Raw genomic sequence first — 16,918 nt, 5'->3', positions numbered from 1 at the left:
ATTTCACTCTGAGCCCAATCTTTCTGACTCGCCTCCTCCTCACCTTCTGTTTCTCCTCCACTTCAGAAACACAGGTCTCTGGGGAACTTTTAGTATAGCACGAACAACATCCTGAACAGAAATCCCTTTTTATTGTGGCTCCCACTGCCGTTCTTGAGAAAAGAAGGCACAGAGAAGGTTTTAACTATGGTTTTGGTTTCCTAAGGGGACAGGACAGGGATGATGGAGCTGTGCCCTTTCTACGAGATGTGCAGTGGTGAGACAAGACACAAACATGCAGTACAGCAAATTCCAGTTAGGTATCAGGAAGAAAGTTTCACCAGAAAGACAAACGTTGGAACAGGTTCCCTGACAGGCTGGGAAACAGCCTCTTAAGGTCCTGGACAGCCTGGTTGTTACTCTGTGATTCTACATGCGACTGTACAAAGGCAGTGAAGTTCAGGACTGCCAGGGAGTTACGCTGAGGGCTTTGGTATCTCGATGCTTCTTTTGAAAGCAACAGCGCAGCTCAGCGTCTCTCTGCTCCCACATGCGCCTCGTTAGCCAGAATCGGCGGCTGCGGGGAGCTGCGGGTCCATTGACCCCTGGCGGCACAGCTCCGCCTGCCGTGGCGTGGGCCCCCCTGACAACCAGAAGCGCTCCGCAGAGGCCAGGTGAGCCAATGGCGCCAGCGCTCATTGGCATACTGCAGTGACTGCGAGGGAACCTCCGCCTGCCGACCAATGGAAGCCTCTCGGCAGCGCAGGGGCAGGGCGCGTTGGCGCCTGGGGGCCGTCGGAGAGCGGCAGGCAGTGGGAGGTGCGGCAGGCGGTGCTGCGCAGGGGCAGGCAGGCGGAGAGCGGCAGGCAGTAGGAGGTGCGGCAGGCGGTGCTGCGCTGGTGGCGGTCGGAGAGCGGCAGGCAGTGGGCGGTGCTGCGCTGGTGGCGGTCGGAGAGCGGCAGGCAGTGGGAGGTGCGGCAGGCGGTGCTGCGCTGGTGGCGGTCGGAGAGCGGCAGGCAGTGGGAGGTGCGGCAGGCGGTGCTGCGCTGGTGGCGCTTCCGCGGGCACCGCTGCCGGGTCTCGGCGCCTCTCGGGTGTTCTGCACGGCGCCGCACGGAGACACCACCGTGCAGGACCGGGACTGGGCATGCAGAACGGAGAAGGCGCCTCACACTCTGAGCACCAGCACGACTCCGGCCCCCGCTTTGGGGGTGTTTTGGAGTTCTCCGCTGCAGCCGGCGACCTCCTCTTGCAGCACCTGGGCTTCCTCTGAAGTCTCTGTGTGTAGCCCCCGAAACGGGAGGCGTTGAGGCTTCGGGAGCTACAGGTAGCCGCTGCGCAGCGCCCGTGTTACTGATGGTAGTCGTCTGAGAGTACTTGGGTCTTTCCTAACTTTGTCTCTTGCTCCTCTTTAGTCAGGCACTCTCTGCTCAGTGACATAGCTCTGGTCCTGCTTTGTGACAGCTCTTCACACCTAGCATCCAATGCCCCTCCTCCGGTAAACACAAATATTACTACGTTTCCACAGCCTGTCATCATTTGCCTTCCCAGATTGGGTCTTCACCTCAGCTGTTCAGTCCTAGCATTCCTCCCCAGAAGGAGGCCATAAGCAGCTCTTGCCCTGGTACAGTTTGCAGATGGCGATTCTGCTGGCTCAGAAGCTGAATGATAAAGGAGAAGCTTATGGTTTAAGCACCACATGTTAGGCTGCCTGCGTTCATGCTGCCCGTTGAAGAAGGAAGCGTTTTCCGTTCCGTTGGATGGCTGTGCAAAAGGTAAGTTCGTTGAAAGCTGATGTGGCAAGTACAGTAGCAGCTTAAGTGTGGCAGCCTGGAGTGTAGCACAAAAGAATGTGCCCTGCTGAAAAGCCAGCTCAGCTTCATGGCTCTCTACAGGTAAGCGACAGCCAGTGCAGTTCAGGACTTGGGTTATCTCTGCTGTTGTTACCTTCCCTCTTTAGCACAGTCTTAAGCATAACTTCTCTGCTCCTCCTTTAAAGCGACTTGTAACCCAGGTTGTGTGCGGTGCTGAGATCCCTGGGCTATGGTGCTTACCCCTTTACACAGCTTGCTGCATTCAGCATTCACAGTGTGCTTCTCAGAAAGGCTGTGTGTAAAACAGATGCACACATGTGGCAAGAGTTCAAAGGTAACTCTCTCTCTCTTTGCTTTGGCTGATAAGGGAAATAAATAAAACAGAGCGTGAGCTGCTGCCTTATTCTTGCCTGTTTTACTGTGCTGTGTGCTGAGGTCAGATCTCTCTAAAAGCCTAATTAAACAAAATGCTGAATTATTTTGCTGCAGATTTGTGGCCACAGAGCCTTGTTTTTGTCTCTTGGCTGCTTCTCTGCTTGGACAGGCTGGCTGCCTTTTCCAAGAAAACATTGCTTCCTCTCTGCCTGGGTATCTTTTCCTCTTGCCAAATTAGGAGGTGAAGTGAAGCCTGCACTTTGCAATGGTTTGTTGTAAAAGTAAAGTGCTGAGACTAACTGTAGCCCTTTTCTGATGCCTATGAATCACAGATCAGCTGGGAAGTCAATTAATATTTCTGCCTGAGTTGATTCACATTTGCTTCCATACTTGAGGAGCTAAGTAGCAGTAGAAGCTTGCTTTTGCCTTTTGCATTTCAGAGTGGTAATAGCTGGCTAGTAAACTGGCAACTTAGTAAATAGTTGAGCAGAGCTTAGAGGAATCAAACTGAAAACAGGGACTGTAGTCATGCAATTTGTACTGAAGCTTAATTTTGTGCTCCCAAGTAATCTAACAGGCCCTTGTGAAAAGTCTCTTCCTGCTTTCCACTAGGCCCTCCTCAGGCACCAGAAGGCTCTCTACCAGAGTGTTCTTTTCTGCAGGCTGCACAGCCCTAACTCTCTCAGTCTGTCTCCACAGGCAAAGTGCTCCAGCCCATTGTGGCCCTCCTCTGGACCTGGCCCAGCAGTTCATGTCCCTCCTATGCTGAGGGCACCAGACCTGGATTTCAGTACTCCAGTTGATGTCTGAGGAGACATCAAAGAGGGAGAGTCAACTCCCTTATCCTGCATCTCTTGATGCAGCTCAGCACACGGTTGCTCACTGTTCTCCCTTTGGACAGTGAGCCATTGATCCCAACTCTGGGAGCAGCCACCCAGCCAATTCCTTATCCAATGAGTGGTCCACCCCTTGACCCCATACTTCTCCAATCTGGTGACCAGGATGTCATGCGGGACAAGTTTCAGATGCCTCCATAGATCCAGGTAGAGGGCATCAGTGGCTCTTCCCTTATGAGCTGTTGCTGTAACTCCTTCATGGAAAGCCATCAAGTTAGTCAGGCCTGATTTACCCTTGGAGAAGCCACACTGGTTACCACTGGTCATCTCCTCCTTCATTTTCTGTTTGCCTCAGCAAGGCCTTCAGGAGGATCTGCTCCATGAGCTTGCCAGGCAGAGAGGTGAGAGTGAGTGGCCTGTAGTTTCTGGGGTCCTCCTTTTTTCCCTTTTTGAAGAGGGCTTGTGTTTCCCCTTCTCCTCTCAGCAGGGATTTCTCCAGTTTGACATGACTTTTCAAATGGGATGGGCAGTGCTTTGGCAGCTTCCTCTGTCAGTTCCCTCAGGAGCCATGGGTGGATCTCATCGTGCTCCATGGACTTGTGCACCTTCACGTTCTTTCGGTGGCTGTTCACTGGCAGTTCTTTAGTACTGGTAACTGAAAACACAGACCAGGTTAAAAAAACAACCCCAAACTCTCTGTGTCAGGTAATTCTTTTTGTTTGATGCACATTTCCTCTGGGGTGCACCTCTCATAAAGCTCATAGTTCTTCTTTTAGCACAGTCTGTACTGTGTTTTCTTTGGGTAGTTCATCATCATCTTGCAATTAATTCTCATCATCTCCAGCTTAGTATTTCTCATGTGGCACTGAAACAAATGCTTCAACACGGCCTAGCTTTCTTTAATCAAGCCTTTGATTGGTTGTACTTCCTTTGCTCTGAGCAGCTGTCTTACACGAGAGCCAGTGGGTTAGTAAGCCAGTTGTAGGTTCTGTATTTGTCTCTGCTCTTTATTTCTGATGTTTTCAGCACACATCTGGAATGGAATGCGTGTAGTAAAGTGACTTTTTGCACGTCTTTCATGTGAACTTCTGCTCTTTATTTTAGCATACAAGGCACAAGGAATCAACCCATTATTTCTCTTTACAACTTCTTCTGGACGCCAAAAGAAATAAACTTACCTGAGACTGGGAGGGATTTGCAGGGAAAAAAGTGTGATGTTAAAACAAGCAGGCCACGGGGGAGAACTGCAGCAACCGAAGTTGCCAGGCGCTTATTTACATGTTCATTTAGCAATGTTTGGAGAGGGACAAAAATAAGCACCTGTGTGTTGCAAGAGGATTAGGGGAAGTGACTACCGGGACTGGAGTATAAATGCTCTGCAAGGTCAGTGCCTGGAGCAGTTAGTGAGGAAAGGAGGTGTGGAAATAGCACAAAGCAGTCAGAAAAGGCAGGTTATGGTACTGATGGCATCTGCTGGGTTTCTGAAACGCTAAGATGTTGTTGCTGGCCTATACAGCTCTGCTGTTAGGTTGGGTGTATTGTGCTGCAGACAGAGGTAAGTTCAAATGTGAAAAGAAAACCAAACCCTTTCTTAAAGCATAGGCAAAGTTGGTGACTAAAGCAAGATATAGATTAAATGTTTGCGTTGTAGCCTGTTTTAATGAACATCTGGCAATAACAGTACTTGAGATTTCTTCTGGCAGTATTTAGCATCTGCAGTATTTAGTGTCCTCTCCTCGGTATTAGTTCGTCTGTTTATCTGGATAACTGCTGCTGGTATTTATCTCTCACACAACTTCTTCAAGGGTCACTTTCCCAAACACTAGAGCCAGAGAGCTCGTCAAGGATGTTTAATTATTTGAACAGCTAAAACCTGTAAACAGCTGGGAGACTAAAATAGAAAACATTCAATGGATGTGCCCTTCTTTCTGCATGGAACAATCTGTGAGATCGTTGGAGAGGCAAGAATGATTACTAAATGGACTGAAAAGCTTCCATGGTGTCTTACGGCTGACAGACTTTGTTTGATGTATTAAATGAGATAAATGTATGCAGGTATAGTTTTGTACATGTTTAAAGTTGTAGCTAATATTAGTTTTGTACAGGTTTAAAGATGTAGCTAATATTCAGGGTATATTCTTGAAAGCCTCTGATATTTTCTGTGCAATTTATTTTTCTTGTGTTGTTGTGTTTCCGTTGTTTAATGTATTTGTAGTAGTTTAATTCCATCTCTCTCTGGATTTCTTTCTGTGGTCTGTTGTGGAAGTGCTGCTGTGTGATTTTGAGCTAATGCAGGGTGTCTTTAACTGGTCCTGATTGGTTTTTATTTTAAGTGAAGGTGACGAAGGTCCTTATTAAAAACAATCCAATGGATTTTACCTTGAAAAAGTAGGATATGAATGAAATGCAGCACCTGATAAAGTCTAGTTTGTGTGCAAACAAGTCCAAAGAAAGTCCTGGGATTTGAAAAGAGAGATTGCCTGAATTTGCACATCCTTTTCACAATGCTTCACTTGAGTGAGAAAGACTGCACAGGAATGTGAATGTAGCAGTACCTGATTTATCCAGGACAACTATTACTGTTGGTCAAGCAGGCTTCCTGGTTGAAGCTTTGTGTTAAAAGTCTGTGTGAGCTGTGTGTTTGCATGTGGGCATCTGAATTCTGTGTGAATTGATGCTTTATGCTTGGCTTAATGGAAGCTGCTACCTGTATAATGACAGCAAGGAAGCAGCCTGAGTTGTTTCTAACACAGGCCACATCCCATATAAACAGTAAATGATTAATTCCAGCTCTCTTGGTCCCTCAGTTAGGGATTTGAAGGTATGCATTTAGTACATCCTTTCCAACATACAAATGAAACCGTCCCAGTTTTGGTGAGTCCATGATGGAATTGATAGAGTTTTGAAGTGCACAAACCTGCCAGCAGGTTTATTTTTATTCAGCAGCTAAGAAAGTGCATCAAACAACAACAACAAAGAATAATTAGCTGTTATCAGAACATGTCCCTCTTTTGTGGGTTTTGTTTTCTCTAAACCAAAATAGGAAGCCAGGTAGAATTAAGTGTCCTCATTCGACACAATAGCCAATAAAAGTACAGTCGAACTCAGAAATAAGGGACAAACTGGAGAGGTGGGTTTGATGGGTGGACTGTTCAGTGGATAAGGAATTGGCTGCATGGTCGCATCCAGAGGGTGTTGCTCAATGGCTCGAAGTCCAAATGGAGAATGGGGACAAGTGGTGTCCCTCGGGGATCCATTCTGGGACCGCTGCTATTTACTGTTTTTATCAGTGACAAAGTGGGACAAGGGCACCATCAGCAAGTTTGCAGATGGCACCAAACTGCGTGGTGATGCCCACACACCAAAGGGACAGGAGGGAGGGACCTGGACAGAGTGGAAAGGTGGCCCCAGGTGAACCTTAGGATACTCAACAAGAGTAAGTGCAGGGTCCTGCACTGGGACAGAACAATCCTCACTGTCAGTACAGACTGCGGAACAAGGTGTTAAGAGAGCAGCCCCATGGAAAGGGACTTGGGGGGTGCTGGTGGCCGAGAAGCTGGGCATGAGCAGGCAGTGAGCACTTGCAGCCCAGAAGGCAAATCGTGTCCTGGGCTGCATCAAACCAAGTGTGGTCAGCAGATCCAGAGAGGTGATTCTGCCACTTTGCTCTGCTGAGACCTCACCTGCAGTACTGCGTCCAGTTCTGGAGCCCTCGTTATGGGAGGACATGGACCTGATGGAGCGGGTCCAGAGGAGGGCCAAGAAAAGGAGCATCTCTGCTATGAGGACAGGCTGAGGAAGCTGCGATCGTTCAGTTTGGAGAGGAGGAGGCTCTGAGGGGACGTAATAGCAGCCTTCCAGTACATGATGGGGACCTACAGGAGTGATGGAGAGGAGCTGTTTGCAAAGGCCTGCAGTGACAGGACGGGGGGCAATGTGTTCAAGCTTGAGAAGAGCAGATTTAGATTGGATGTGAGGAACAAGTTGTTTACGACAAGGGAGGTGGATGGAGCACTGGAACAGGTTACCTAGGGTGGTAGTTGAGGCCCCTTCCCTGGAGACATTCAAGGTGAGGCTTGGTGGGGCCCTGGGTGACCTGGTCTAGTGGGGATGTCCCTGCTGACTGCAGGGGGGCCTGACTGGATGACCTCTAGAGGTCCCTTCCAGCCCGGACCGTTCTATGATTCCGTGACAAACGGAGTAGAGAAGCTCTTTCTGTATTAAATATCCTAATTTTTAAATCCCAGACTTCAGAGGGTACTTTCGCAGCTTGCTGTCTGAAAGCACTGATATTAACAAGCTCTAGTGAAAAACCTGTGGTATTAGACAAAAATCTTTTCCTCATGATTACAAAGTCCTTTTTTTTGGAGGAGGAGGGCCAGGAGGGGGCAGGTGTGAGTGTGAAGCAAGCATTTTGAATAGCTTGGAAAGACAGAAGGAGCTACAGGAGTCTTCATTTTGCAAACGCATTAAAAGGGGAATGTGCCTTACACTCTTCCCTGTATGGTCTGTTCAGTGGGTGATGTCCTCTGCCCCGGTGGTTAGGGTGTGCGTCAGCACTTCAGCAGGAACCTACCTTCTGTGACCAAGCAGATCACCCTTGAATTAAATCTTCTGGAAACTTCTTGGTGTCGACTTCTTCTGAAAAAGGATCTGTCCCGTGAGTTCCCGCGCTGGAGCCAGGCTGGGATTGGCCGTGCGCTTTCACGCCTAAGGTGTGGTAACTCTGCCCTTTGTCTAGCAAAGGTTATAAATATTGGGGGTCTTCCTGCCTTTGGGGGTTCCTGCTTTGGATTTTGCCTGTGCCTGGACGTACGTGTCTGCCTGAGCTCCCCCATTCTCCTCGCCTTGACTGCAGAGAGACTTTCAAAGGATTTGCTTTCCCTATTGACACCTTTGTGAGCCTAACAACCCTTAACGACTTTTAACGATCCACCTGCAGCCGCTGAAAGGTAGAGAAAGACGGACCGCGAGCAAGTCAGCCTAATCGTGAGTTATTTGGCTCAGCTTAATAGCAAGAAACCCGCTATTAATTAATAGCTAAAGCCTTTTCCAACTTCTGACTTCCAAAATAGTCAGATTATTGACGGTATCCTTGTAGGTAATTCTCAAGCGACTGAATCTGCTTATTAAACTAAATTAATCTTTGTATATATAGTTTTGGGGGCGGGTTTTTGGGAAAATAAAAGTTAACTATTTTTGTATAATTTCCCGACTCAGCCACATATTAATTCCTGTCTCCGCAACACTCCCTGCTTTCCACTGTTGCTTACGCTTGTGCCCGCACACTGTCCAGCAGTATTTGTGGCCAGGCCTCCATGACAAGTAAACTCTTGTGGCTCTCTCTCTGATGGGGAATTTTCTTCCAGGGATAAAGGGGAAATGTGGCCCCCCACCAGTTATTGGAAATGGAGACATTCTGTCCTTTCCCAAGAAAGAATATCCAGATGGGGCAACTCTGACCCACAGATGTCCACATTTATATGTACTGGATGGATCTGTTTTCTTTTGTATAATTGGATCAAAGCCCAAATTGGTTATTTTTTGTTTAATTTTTTAAAAGGTCAAAGCTAAACTCACATCCACTTTTTGGAGTTGGGGGGATTTCATCCTTGGCTATGTTGGATTTAATGTCACTGAGACTTTTGCCAGTAACATTACAGGCAGTGAAAGTAGTACTTCTACTGCTTTGCCTACAGCCCTCATGAGAGTTATCTTACCTAAAACTGAGATGTCAGACCCTTGTTCAGAATTTTATTCACGTCAGTCTGTGGCATTTCTATCGAGTGGGATTTTAGGTCTTGTAATTCTGATTTTCATATTAATTTTGGCATTATGTAAGAAAAGCTCGAGTGCGATGCCTGTAAGAAGAAGGTGCCAGTGCTGTCCCAGACGAAAGATAAACAATGTACCAGTGTAAAACAAAGCAAAGATAACTCAGAGGCACAGCAAGGAGCTACCAATACACCTCCTCCTTCCCAAGATTCTGGGAAAGCTGCCAATGTTCCTAGTGGGAATGATAACATGGCAGGATTCCCAGGAGTACAGGGAAATAATCAAAGCCAGGATGTTCCCTCAACTAACAACACTAATTCAGCCAGTTCGAATTCCCAGCCAGTAGACAAAAAGGACTCTAGCTCTAAGGCAGATCTGAACTCACAGGCCTCAGGCCAGACCCCCAATGATTCAAACCCACCAGCAGGCTCGTCAAAGGCTGTTGCAATGTAGGCGATTTTGGCGCCTGGCAAGGTGAAACCTAAGACACCACACTTGACAAAGAGGGATTCAAAAGAGGATGTAAGAGAGGAGACCTCTGGTGAGCAAGAGGAGGAAGAGGAGACATATAGTCTTCGGGATTTGGTGAACATGCTCAGATCCCGGTACTCTGATGAGAGGAGCGCTGTGAGGTTGGCTGCCAAGAAAGAGGATGGTTCCAATGAGTTTAAGAGTGCTCTTAGGAAAGTTCTGTTTCTAGGCCAGGGGCCACCAGATCAACAAGAGGAAGAGGAGAAGGATGGCATCCAGCATTCCAGTGATCCCCTCAGAGAGGTCAGGGAAGTGAGAAAGGAATACTCAAGGGAATCGGGAGAGCCAATCCTAAGCTGGCTGGTGAGATGCTGTAGCATTGGTGCCAATGCCCTGCAGGTAAGAGACAAGTCTGCCAAACAGCTAGAACCACTCACCAAGGAGAGTGGAGTGGACAAACACCTAGCAAGTCCTCTTGGTAAGGTTAGCTTGTGGACAGACCTTCTGTTGGCTGTGGCTATGAGATACCCTTCCCGAGATGATCTGCCATGGGCTGCTAAGAAGTGGAACACCATTGAGCAGGGAATTAAGCTTCTGAAGGAGTTTGCTGTGAAGGAAGTGCTCTACAGACATCATGGCACACATGAGCCTGATGACATTCCTCTTGAAACAGGTCTCATGAAGAACCTTATTAAGCTTGCTTCTTCATCCTATGCTGACATCTTGGCTAGCAAGAGGAGCAAGGGTGTGGGAGTATCCTGTGCAGTGCTGGTGATGAGGGCAGTGCCACCAATCACAGAATCACAGAATGTTAGGGATTGCAATGTGGGCAGCTAGGGCCCGGCGGCCGGAAGATACCGCGCTGTACGGAAAGATAGGGCTCCTCTCTATATTGCCATAACCAATAATATTCAGCTTATTATGTAAGGAGATGGAAATGATGCATTAACCCACAGTATATAACTCAGCGTTGCCCACTAGTAAACTCTATTTGCTTTCCACCGCATCGGTGTCTCTGAGCTGATGGTCCATGCGGCCAAGGGCTGGTCGACGTGCCGTTCCTGAACCAGGTCGCTGCGTGCCCATCAAGGGCAACGTTGCAAAGGACCTCGAAAGATCCTGCCAGAGCAGGAACACCTAGAGCAGATCACACAGGAATGTCCATGGGTTTTGAATATCTCCAGAGAAAGAGAGTTCACAAACCATCTGGGTAGCCTGTTCCAGTGTTCCATCACCCTCAAGGGGAAAAAAAATTTCCTCATGTTTCCGTGGAACTTCCTATACCACAGCTTCCACCCTTTGTCCCTTGTCCCCTAATTGGCACCACTGAGCAGAGTTTGGCTCCATCCACTTGGCACACGCCCCTGACATATTTAGAAACACAAATGAGGTCACCTCATTCTCTTCTTGTCCAAACGGAAGAGCCCCAGCTCCCTCAGTCTGTCCTTTATGATGATGAGACTGAGTGCACAGCAGTACTGGGCTCTCTGTCAGTATCACAAAACAAGGTAATTTCTCATCTGTTTCTCTGCTTACTAATTAAATTTTCCCAGTTCTTCATGCTCTACCTCTACCCCTTTGCTATGAACTGGAAAATTTGTTTGAGAGGAGAAGCCAGAACTCTTGTGTAGGAGGAAAGAAGAGAGAAGATTTGGTTTGTGTATCTTAGGTATTTCTGAATTTCCCCCGCAAGCCATTTAGTTTACATTTGGATGATGCTACATTTTTTTTTTGCCTTTCCACTTGTAGGAGGCATGTATCATTGAAATATTAATTGGCCTGCATTATTAATTATCTGTGTTTTCTGCATCTTTTTAGCAAGATCGTGTTTGCCACCAAATCCTCCAGAATGTGCTGCTGTTCCCAGCCTGGAAACTCCACACTTGAAAATTACAACAAAAAATGGAGAAACAATCTATCTGTCTGGGGCGAGATTAAAGTATGTTCCTCGCCCAGGATACAAGCTCAGTGGAACACAAGTGATAACTTGCTCTGCGGGAAACTGGACTCCAGCTCCTGCATGCTTGGGTAATACAAAACAATACTGGTTTTGAAAAGCATTTAGCAATGAAACTGGAAAGAATTTTACACTGGAAGTTGGTAAGGGCCAGTAACTCCATCTTCTGCTGGGGAACTTTGCCATTTCTCATGGGTATCTTCAGAACAATCCTGCCTGGCTGCAAGACTGATGTCCGTAATGCAGTTTAGTTTTCAAGTATTCCTCTGTATTCTTGCAATCTTTGTTCATTTTCTATCCCTGCCAGGTGAGGCCTGGGTGAATCTAAGGACCAGCTGTCTGCAGGGCCCACAAGTCACTAGGAGCTGGTGTGAGGCTTCAGTCATGGAAACCACTTTGGTGTAGAAAGGCACAGAAGCCCTAGAGCATGTTTGGTGGAACACTAGAACGGGCAGAGTGCTATCACATCAGCACATGCATCAGCTTTCTGTGTCTTTTCAGAACTGCCATGTGGAAGTATTCCAAGGGTTGCCAATGCTCAGCCTGAAGGCAGGCACAAAGAAAGTTATGAGCCTGGAGAAACAATTCACTACCACTGTGGGGCAGGCTTCCAGATCATTGGTTCTCCTGAAATTTTTTGCAGAGAAGGAAACTGGACAGAACCACCCTCCTGTGAAGGTATAGGTTCTACTTCTAAGTGAGTAGTCTACCATCCTCCTTAGCCATTCATGCTGTGAATTAAAATTATGTCAACTCAGGCACACGACTGAGTCAGGCCAAGAGAGCCAACAGGTTTGAATAGGCTTTGAATGGGCTGCTACAGCATCTATCTTTCTGGCAGGGTAGATCAGCAAAGACATCCTGTCCCCTGTGAGCTGAAGCTAGCAGGTGAAACTAAGCTCTCTGCTGAAATCAAGCAAGCAGAGGGCTACAGAAGAATGGATGCTGCTGACAGCTGAGGAGATAATTGGCAGGGAACAGCTCTTCTTTTCACCCCACTAAGAGTGTCAGTTGCTGAAAGTTGCCTTCAAATAGTGATCACTCCCCAGCCCTCTGGCACACATTGCTGTACAGCACCAAGGTGCACATTCAGCTAACTCTGCAACTGCTCTTCTCTTTTTAGTCACTCTATTGTGTGGTGAAGCACTGCAGTGGAAACATTTTCTGCCTGCAGCAAATATCCTGCATGTCACACACCACTTGTGCTCCACTCCATACTGGTGCTCCAGGGTGCAATGTTCTCTAATTGTCTTGTTGCTGCACTGCTAATGTTGAGGCACTACTGTTCTTAAATGCACCTCTCTTTCCAGATAACAGTTGTGGAGCTGCACCTGAAATTCCCCATGCTTACATTACAAGCACTCAACAGGAGCGGTACAGACCTGGTGCCAGAGTGCAGTATGAATGTGGAAGCGATTTTCAAATGATGGGTGAAAATTATATTGTTTGTACAAATGGTGAATGGTCAAACCCACCAACTTGCACAGGTAGGAATCTGTACTGTCTTGCTTGCTAGCTCTGGAGGGGCACTTTGTTTACCTAAACAGTCTAAAGACTTTACCTTTTTCACTTCTACCTCCTTTGTGTACCCCAGTTTTGTACCTACTGTTGCTCCCATGCACGACACTTTAATTTGTTTGATGCTTCTGAAATATCCTGAGACTGAGAGCACTTACTGGCCAGGTCTGATTTTCACATCTCTCCCTTGGACTTCTTGGCATCAACTTTCTGTACCTGCACAACGAGAAGAGAGTGAGAACTTCTGCCAGCAGTGCTGGAGAGCAGAGCCCACGGCTCCTCTGCTCATTGATGTTCTCATAGTGCAGATGGTGAGCTGCAATATCGAATGCCAGGGAGTCAAATCAGCTGGTAAATCAGCTGAGGGCAGAATTTGATGTAAGCCTATGCCAAGTGCTCTGTTGGTGCCTCCTAAGAGTTCATGAGCACACTGAATAATCTCCTTTGTTTTCATTAGACATGCAGAAAGTTTCAGCCCTTGAGTCAAATACCACTCAGGTGGGAGTGGGAAGGTCTGCAGAAACCACAGGAGAATTAAGATCAGGCTCCATCCTGTAGCTCTAGGCCATAAATGCAAGTGCAGAGGCTCACTGCTGCAACCAAGGAGTCTGAGTCTTCTCTGCAGATTTGCTAGTGCAAGCTCTGTTGGAAGGGCAGGTTTGACAGCAGTGTGTTGCTTGAATAGGTATTCAGATTTGTGAAGCAGTGCATCAGGAGAGGCAGGTGGCACCCCCCAGCAGCTGTAAGCAGCCCACAAAGCCAAGGCTGTGCCATTAGGGGTCACAGTGGTGCAGTTCAGTGACAGTCACCACTACCTGCACTCAGATTCACTTCTCTACTGCTCAGGCAGTTCAGGGAGGAGGTAGGCATCAGGCACAGCCACACAAAGAGCAGTGCTTGCCACTACACTGTTATGCAGGACGAAAGCAGGTCCTGCAGGCAGCTGCAAGCACTTTGGCTCTGGGCAAACAAACAGGATGAGCTGGCAGCTGTGAGTCTCAGCACTGCAGAAGGACAAACTACTGCTCCTTTGAACTCCCCAGGGATTTTGGGATGTTGTGGCAAGGCCTCCATCACAAGTGAACTCTTGTGGCTCTCTCTCTGATGGGGAATTTTCTTCCAGGGATAAATGGGAAATGTGGCCCCCCACCAGTTATTCAAAATGGAGACATTCTGTCCTTTCCCAAGAAAGAATATCCAGATGGGGCAACTCTGACCTACAAATGTCCAAATTTATATGTAATGGAAGGATCTGAGACTATCACCTGTAATAATGGCCAGTGGATGAACCCTCCAGTTTGCCTAGGTAAGCTGCAGCACCTGCTGTGTGGCCAAAGACTCTGCCTCTGCTCCAGCTGCCTTCTCAGATCCTGAAGGTGTCAATTGTACAGCAGTGCTTGTGCAGGAGGCTGCAAGGCTGGCAGGGAAGAACAGCAATGAGTCCCTGTTTTGTCCAGAGGATTATTCTTGAAGCCAGCTTGTGTGGTCCCCTCTGCTACTGTCTTTCACCACCACAGAGGGTTAGGGAAGCAAGAGTTTGGCTGAACTGCCCCCAGACTTCTCCAAGCTAAAGCATCCCAGATCCCTCAGTGTCTCCTCATGGTGTCAGTGCTCGGGAAATTCAGGGTGTGCCTGTGCCATGGCCTTGAGGAAGCAAATTCAGAGGAGTGCTGAGCAGAAGGGAAGGAGAGATCTCAAAAAAGGCACAGGGAAGTTTTTTGTGCCTGGGGACATCGCCATATGTGCTTTGACCTTGCCCTGTGTGACTGGCAGAGAGAAAATGCTTCACCATAGCTCTGTGTGGGGTCTCAGCCAGAGATCTTTCTCCCTTAGGCTTAGATGTCCATGTCTTTCCAGGCACAGGTAAAAGAGGGTCAGAGCAAATAGCTGGAAGCGGTTTTCTGATGCAAACATCTTCTGTAGGCTCTACAGAAAAACAAGTTTCTTGTGGTGCTTCAGTGCGTTGTGATGACTCTCTGCTTTTGTCTCTTTCCAGCGGCGTGTACAGCATCTGAAGAAGACATGAACACAAACAATATTGAGCTGAGATGGTCCCACAGCAAAAAGCTGTATTCCAAATCGGGTGATGTTATTGAATTTCAGTGTAAAGGAGGATATACAGAGGACCCAGAATCATCCCCATTTCGAGTATTGTGTGTACAGGGGACAATAGAATACCCTCGGTGCAAGCTACCAAGTAAGTCTTGTCCACTTCAGCCACAGCTTAGCCAGAGTTTTGTTTCATGTTTAGTGCTGAAGGCGAGGTGAAAGCCTTTAGCTTTGCTGGGGGAGCACCTGGGGAGCAGCAAGGGTGTGGGAGTATCCTGTGCAGTGCTGGTGATGAGGGTAGAGCCACAAATCACAGAATCACAGAACTCTAGGTTGCATCTGAGACATGGCCTTGAGGAAGCAAATCCATAGGAGTGCTGAGCAGAAGGGGAGATCTCAAAAAAGGCACAGGGAAGTTCTTTGGTGCCTGGGGACATTGCCATATGTTCTTTGACCTTGCCCTGTGTGACTGGCAGAGTGAAAATGCTTCACCATAGCTCTGTGTGGGGTCTCAGCCAGAGATCTTTCTCCCTTAGGCTTAGATGTCCATGTCTTTCCAGGCACAGGTGAAAGAGGGTCAGAGCAAATAGCTGGAAGTGTTTTTCTGATGCAAACATCTTCTGTAGGCTCTACAGAAAAACAAGTTTCTTGTGGTGCTTCAGTGCATTGTGATGACTCTCTGCTTTTGCCTCTTATTAGCTTATTAAGCTTGCTCCTTCATCCTATGCTGACATCTTGGCTAGCAAGTTTCTATCAATGAGTGATAATGGAAGGTCTTTCACTGCTGGTGAATTCACTGACCAGCTCAGGCAGATAGAGGACAGCTTGTCACATTCTGACATAATCTGTGCCATAAAAACTCTAGGTACAGAGATAAAAGCTGGTATTAAAGATAGCATTAAAGATAGCACTGAGAATGGCATTAGAAATGGCATGAAAGAACTGAAGGAGGATCTTAAAGCCTCCATTTCCAACCTGGTGAAGGATACCATCCCTGCATCATCTGACTGGGTGCATGTTTCTGCCATCAGGAACAGACACCCACCTCCTGCAAGGCAATTCCAGCCCAGGAGAAGACAAATTCCCCCTAGACATCAGCAATCACATGCGTGATTATTCTTGAAGCCAGCTTGGGTGGTCCCCTCTCTGCTGTCTTTCACCACCACAGTGGGTTTGGGAAGGGAGAGTTTGGCTGAACTGCACTGTGTGAGGGATCCCAATGTCAGACACTTCAGGCTGTGATTGGGGAATCACAGAATCACAGCTTTTTGTGGTATTTCAATATGATGTGATAGTAGAATCACAGAAAAATAAGATTCCTGTGGTGCTTCAGTGCATTGTGATGACTCTCTGCTTTTGCTTCTTTCCAGTGGCCTGTACAGCAACTGAAGAAGACATGAACACAAACAATATTGAGCTGAGATGGATCTTAAGAAAAAAGGAGCTGCATCCTGCATCGGGTGATTTTATTGAATTTCAGTGTAAATGGGGATATAAGAAGGACCCAGCATCGTCCCCATTTAGAGCACAGTGTGTGCAGGGGAGAATCGAATACCCTCGGTGCAAGCCAACAAAGTTTTGGTCTTTGATTTCTCGAAGGGTGTCTTAAACGTTACTCCAGCAGCACAGCTTGGCAAGTTTCTCTCTGCTTCCACATATGGCTAGGAGGCAAGAAACACTCTTGAGCTTGCACACTACTGAACCTCATTGGCAATGCATATTACATACACGCTACGTTTTGTCAGATGTGCTTTCAGCATCCCACCCACACTAGAGTATCACGGTGCCTGCAGCAACTTCTCTGCTACCCCAGCAGTACATGTAACTGATGGGTGTCTCCCCATGCCTGCTAAGCCACATTTGCATGAATACATTCTTAGAAAATAAGTGTAGTGGAAAAGAGTAATTAAAGTTTCCTTACCTCCTAAAAAGCAACTGCATTACTTTCTGTGTTCTCCATTATTTTTTTTTGTTTGTTTGGAAGGTTTCTTTCAGACATTTGGGCTTGCTCCAATTTTGAAACCCAAGTTACAGCTTCTTAGGTTGCCAGAGCAGATTGCCAGTATTCAGTTCCTCCTCCACAGTCATCCCCAAGTTCTTCTCCTCAGAGCTGCTCTCAGTCTGCTCATTACCCAGGAACACAA

The 16,918-nt window shown here is 47.5% G+C and overlaps 2 protein-coding genes across 8 annotated transcripts in view; both read left to right on the top strand.

Moving 5' to 3' along the window:
• The window catches only part of CFH (complement factor H), an 81,516-nt gene extending 64,802 nt beyond the window's left edge, over nucleotides 1–16,714 (top strand). For 6 of the 7 annotated variants that reach the window (XM_064147144.1, XM_064147146.1, XM_064147148.1 and 3 more), the window contains 2 exons: nucleotides 14,722–14,922; nucleotides 16,145–16,714. In XM_064147144.1, the coding sequence (XP_064003214.1) occupies nucleotides 14,722–14,922; nucleotides 16,145–16,383 (440 nt within the window). In that variant the 3' untranslated portion in view covers nucleotides 16,384–16,714. Of the gene's footprint in view, nucleotides 1–13,848; nucleotides 14,032–14,721; nucleotides 14,923–16,144 lie in introns of all 7 variants that reach the window. The other variant, XM_064147147.1, reaches the window with a different exon arrangement.
• Nucleotides 977–12,745, top strand: LOC135177333 (complement factor H-related protein 1-like). The gene is made up of 5 exons (XM_064147159.1): nucleotides 977–1,306; nucleotides 1,395–1,754; nucleotides 11,069–11,278; nucleotides 11,709–11,885; nucleotides 12,518–12,745. The coding sequence occupies exons 2-5, from the start codon at nucleotides 1,679–1,681 to the stop codon at nucleotides 12,721–12,723; spliced, it is 669 nt and encodes a 222-aa protein (XP_064003229.1). The 5' UTR covers nucleotides 977–1,306; nucleotides 1,395–1,678; the 3' UTR covers nucleotides 12,724–12,745.
• Nucleotides 16,715–16,918: the final 204 nt, after the last annotated feature.

The sequence above is a fragment of the Pogoniulus pusillus genome, chromosome 8 (assembly GCF_015220805.1).
Source record: "Pogoniulus pusillus isolate bPogPus1 chromosome 8, bPogPus1.pri, whole genome shotgun sequence".
Lineage (NCBI taxonomy): Eukaryota > Metazoa > Chordata > Aves > Piciformes > Lybiidae > Pogoniulus > Pogoniulus pusillus.
The sequence above is the reverse complement of the archived record's forward strand: the minus strand, read 5'-3'. Positions and strand labels throughout refer to the sequence as shown.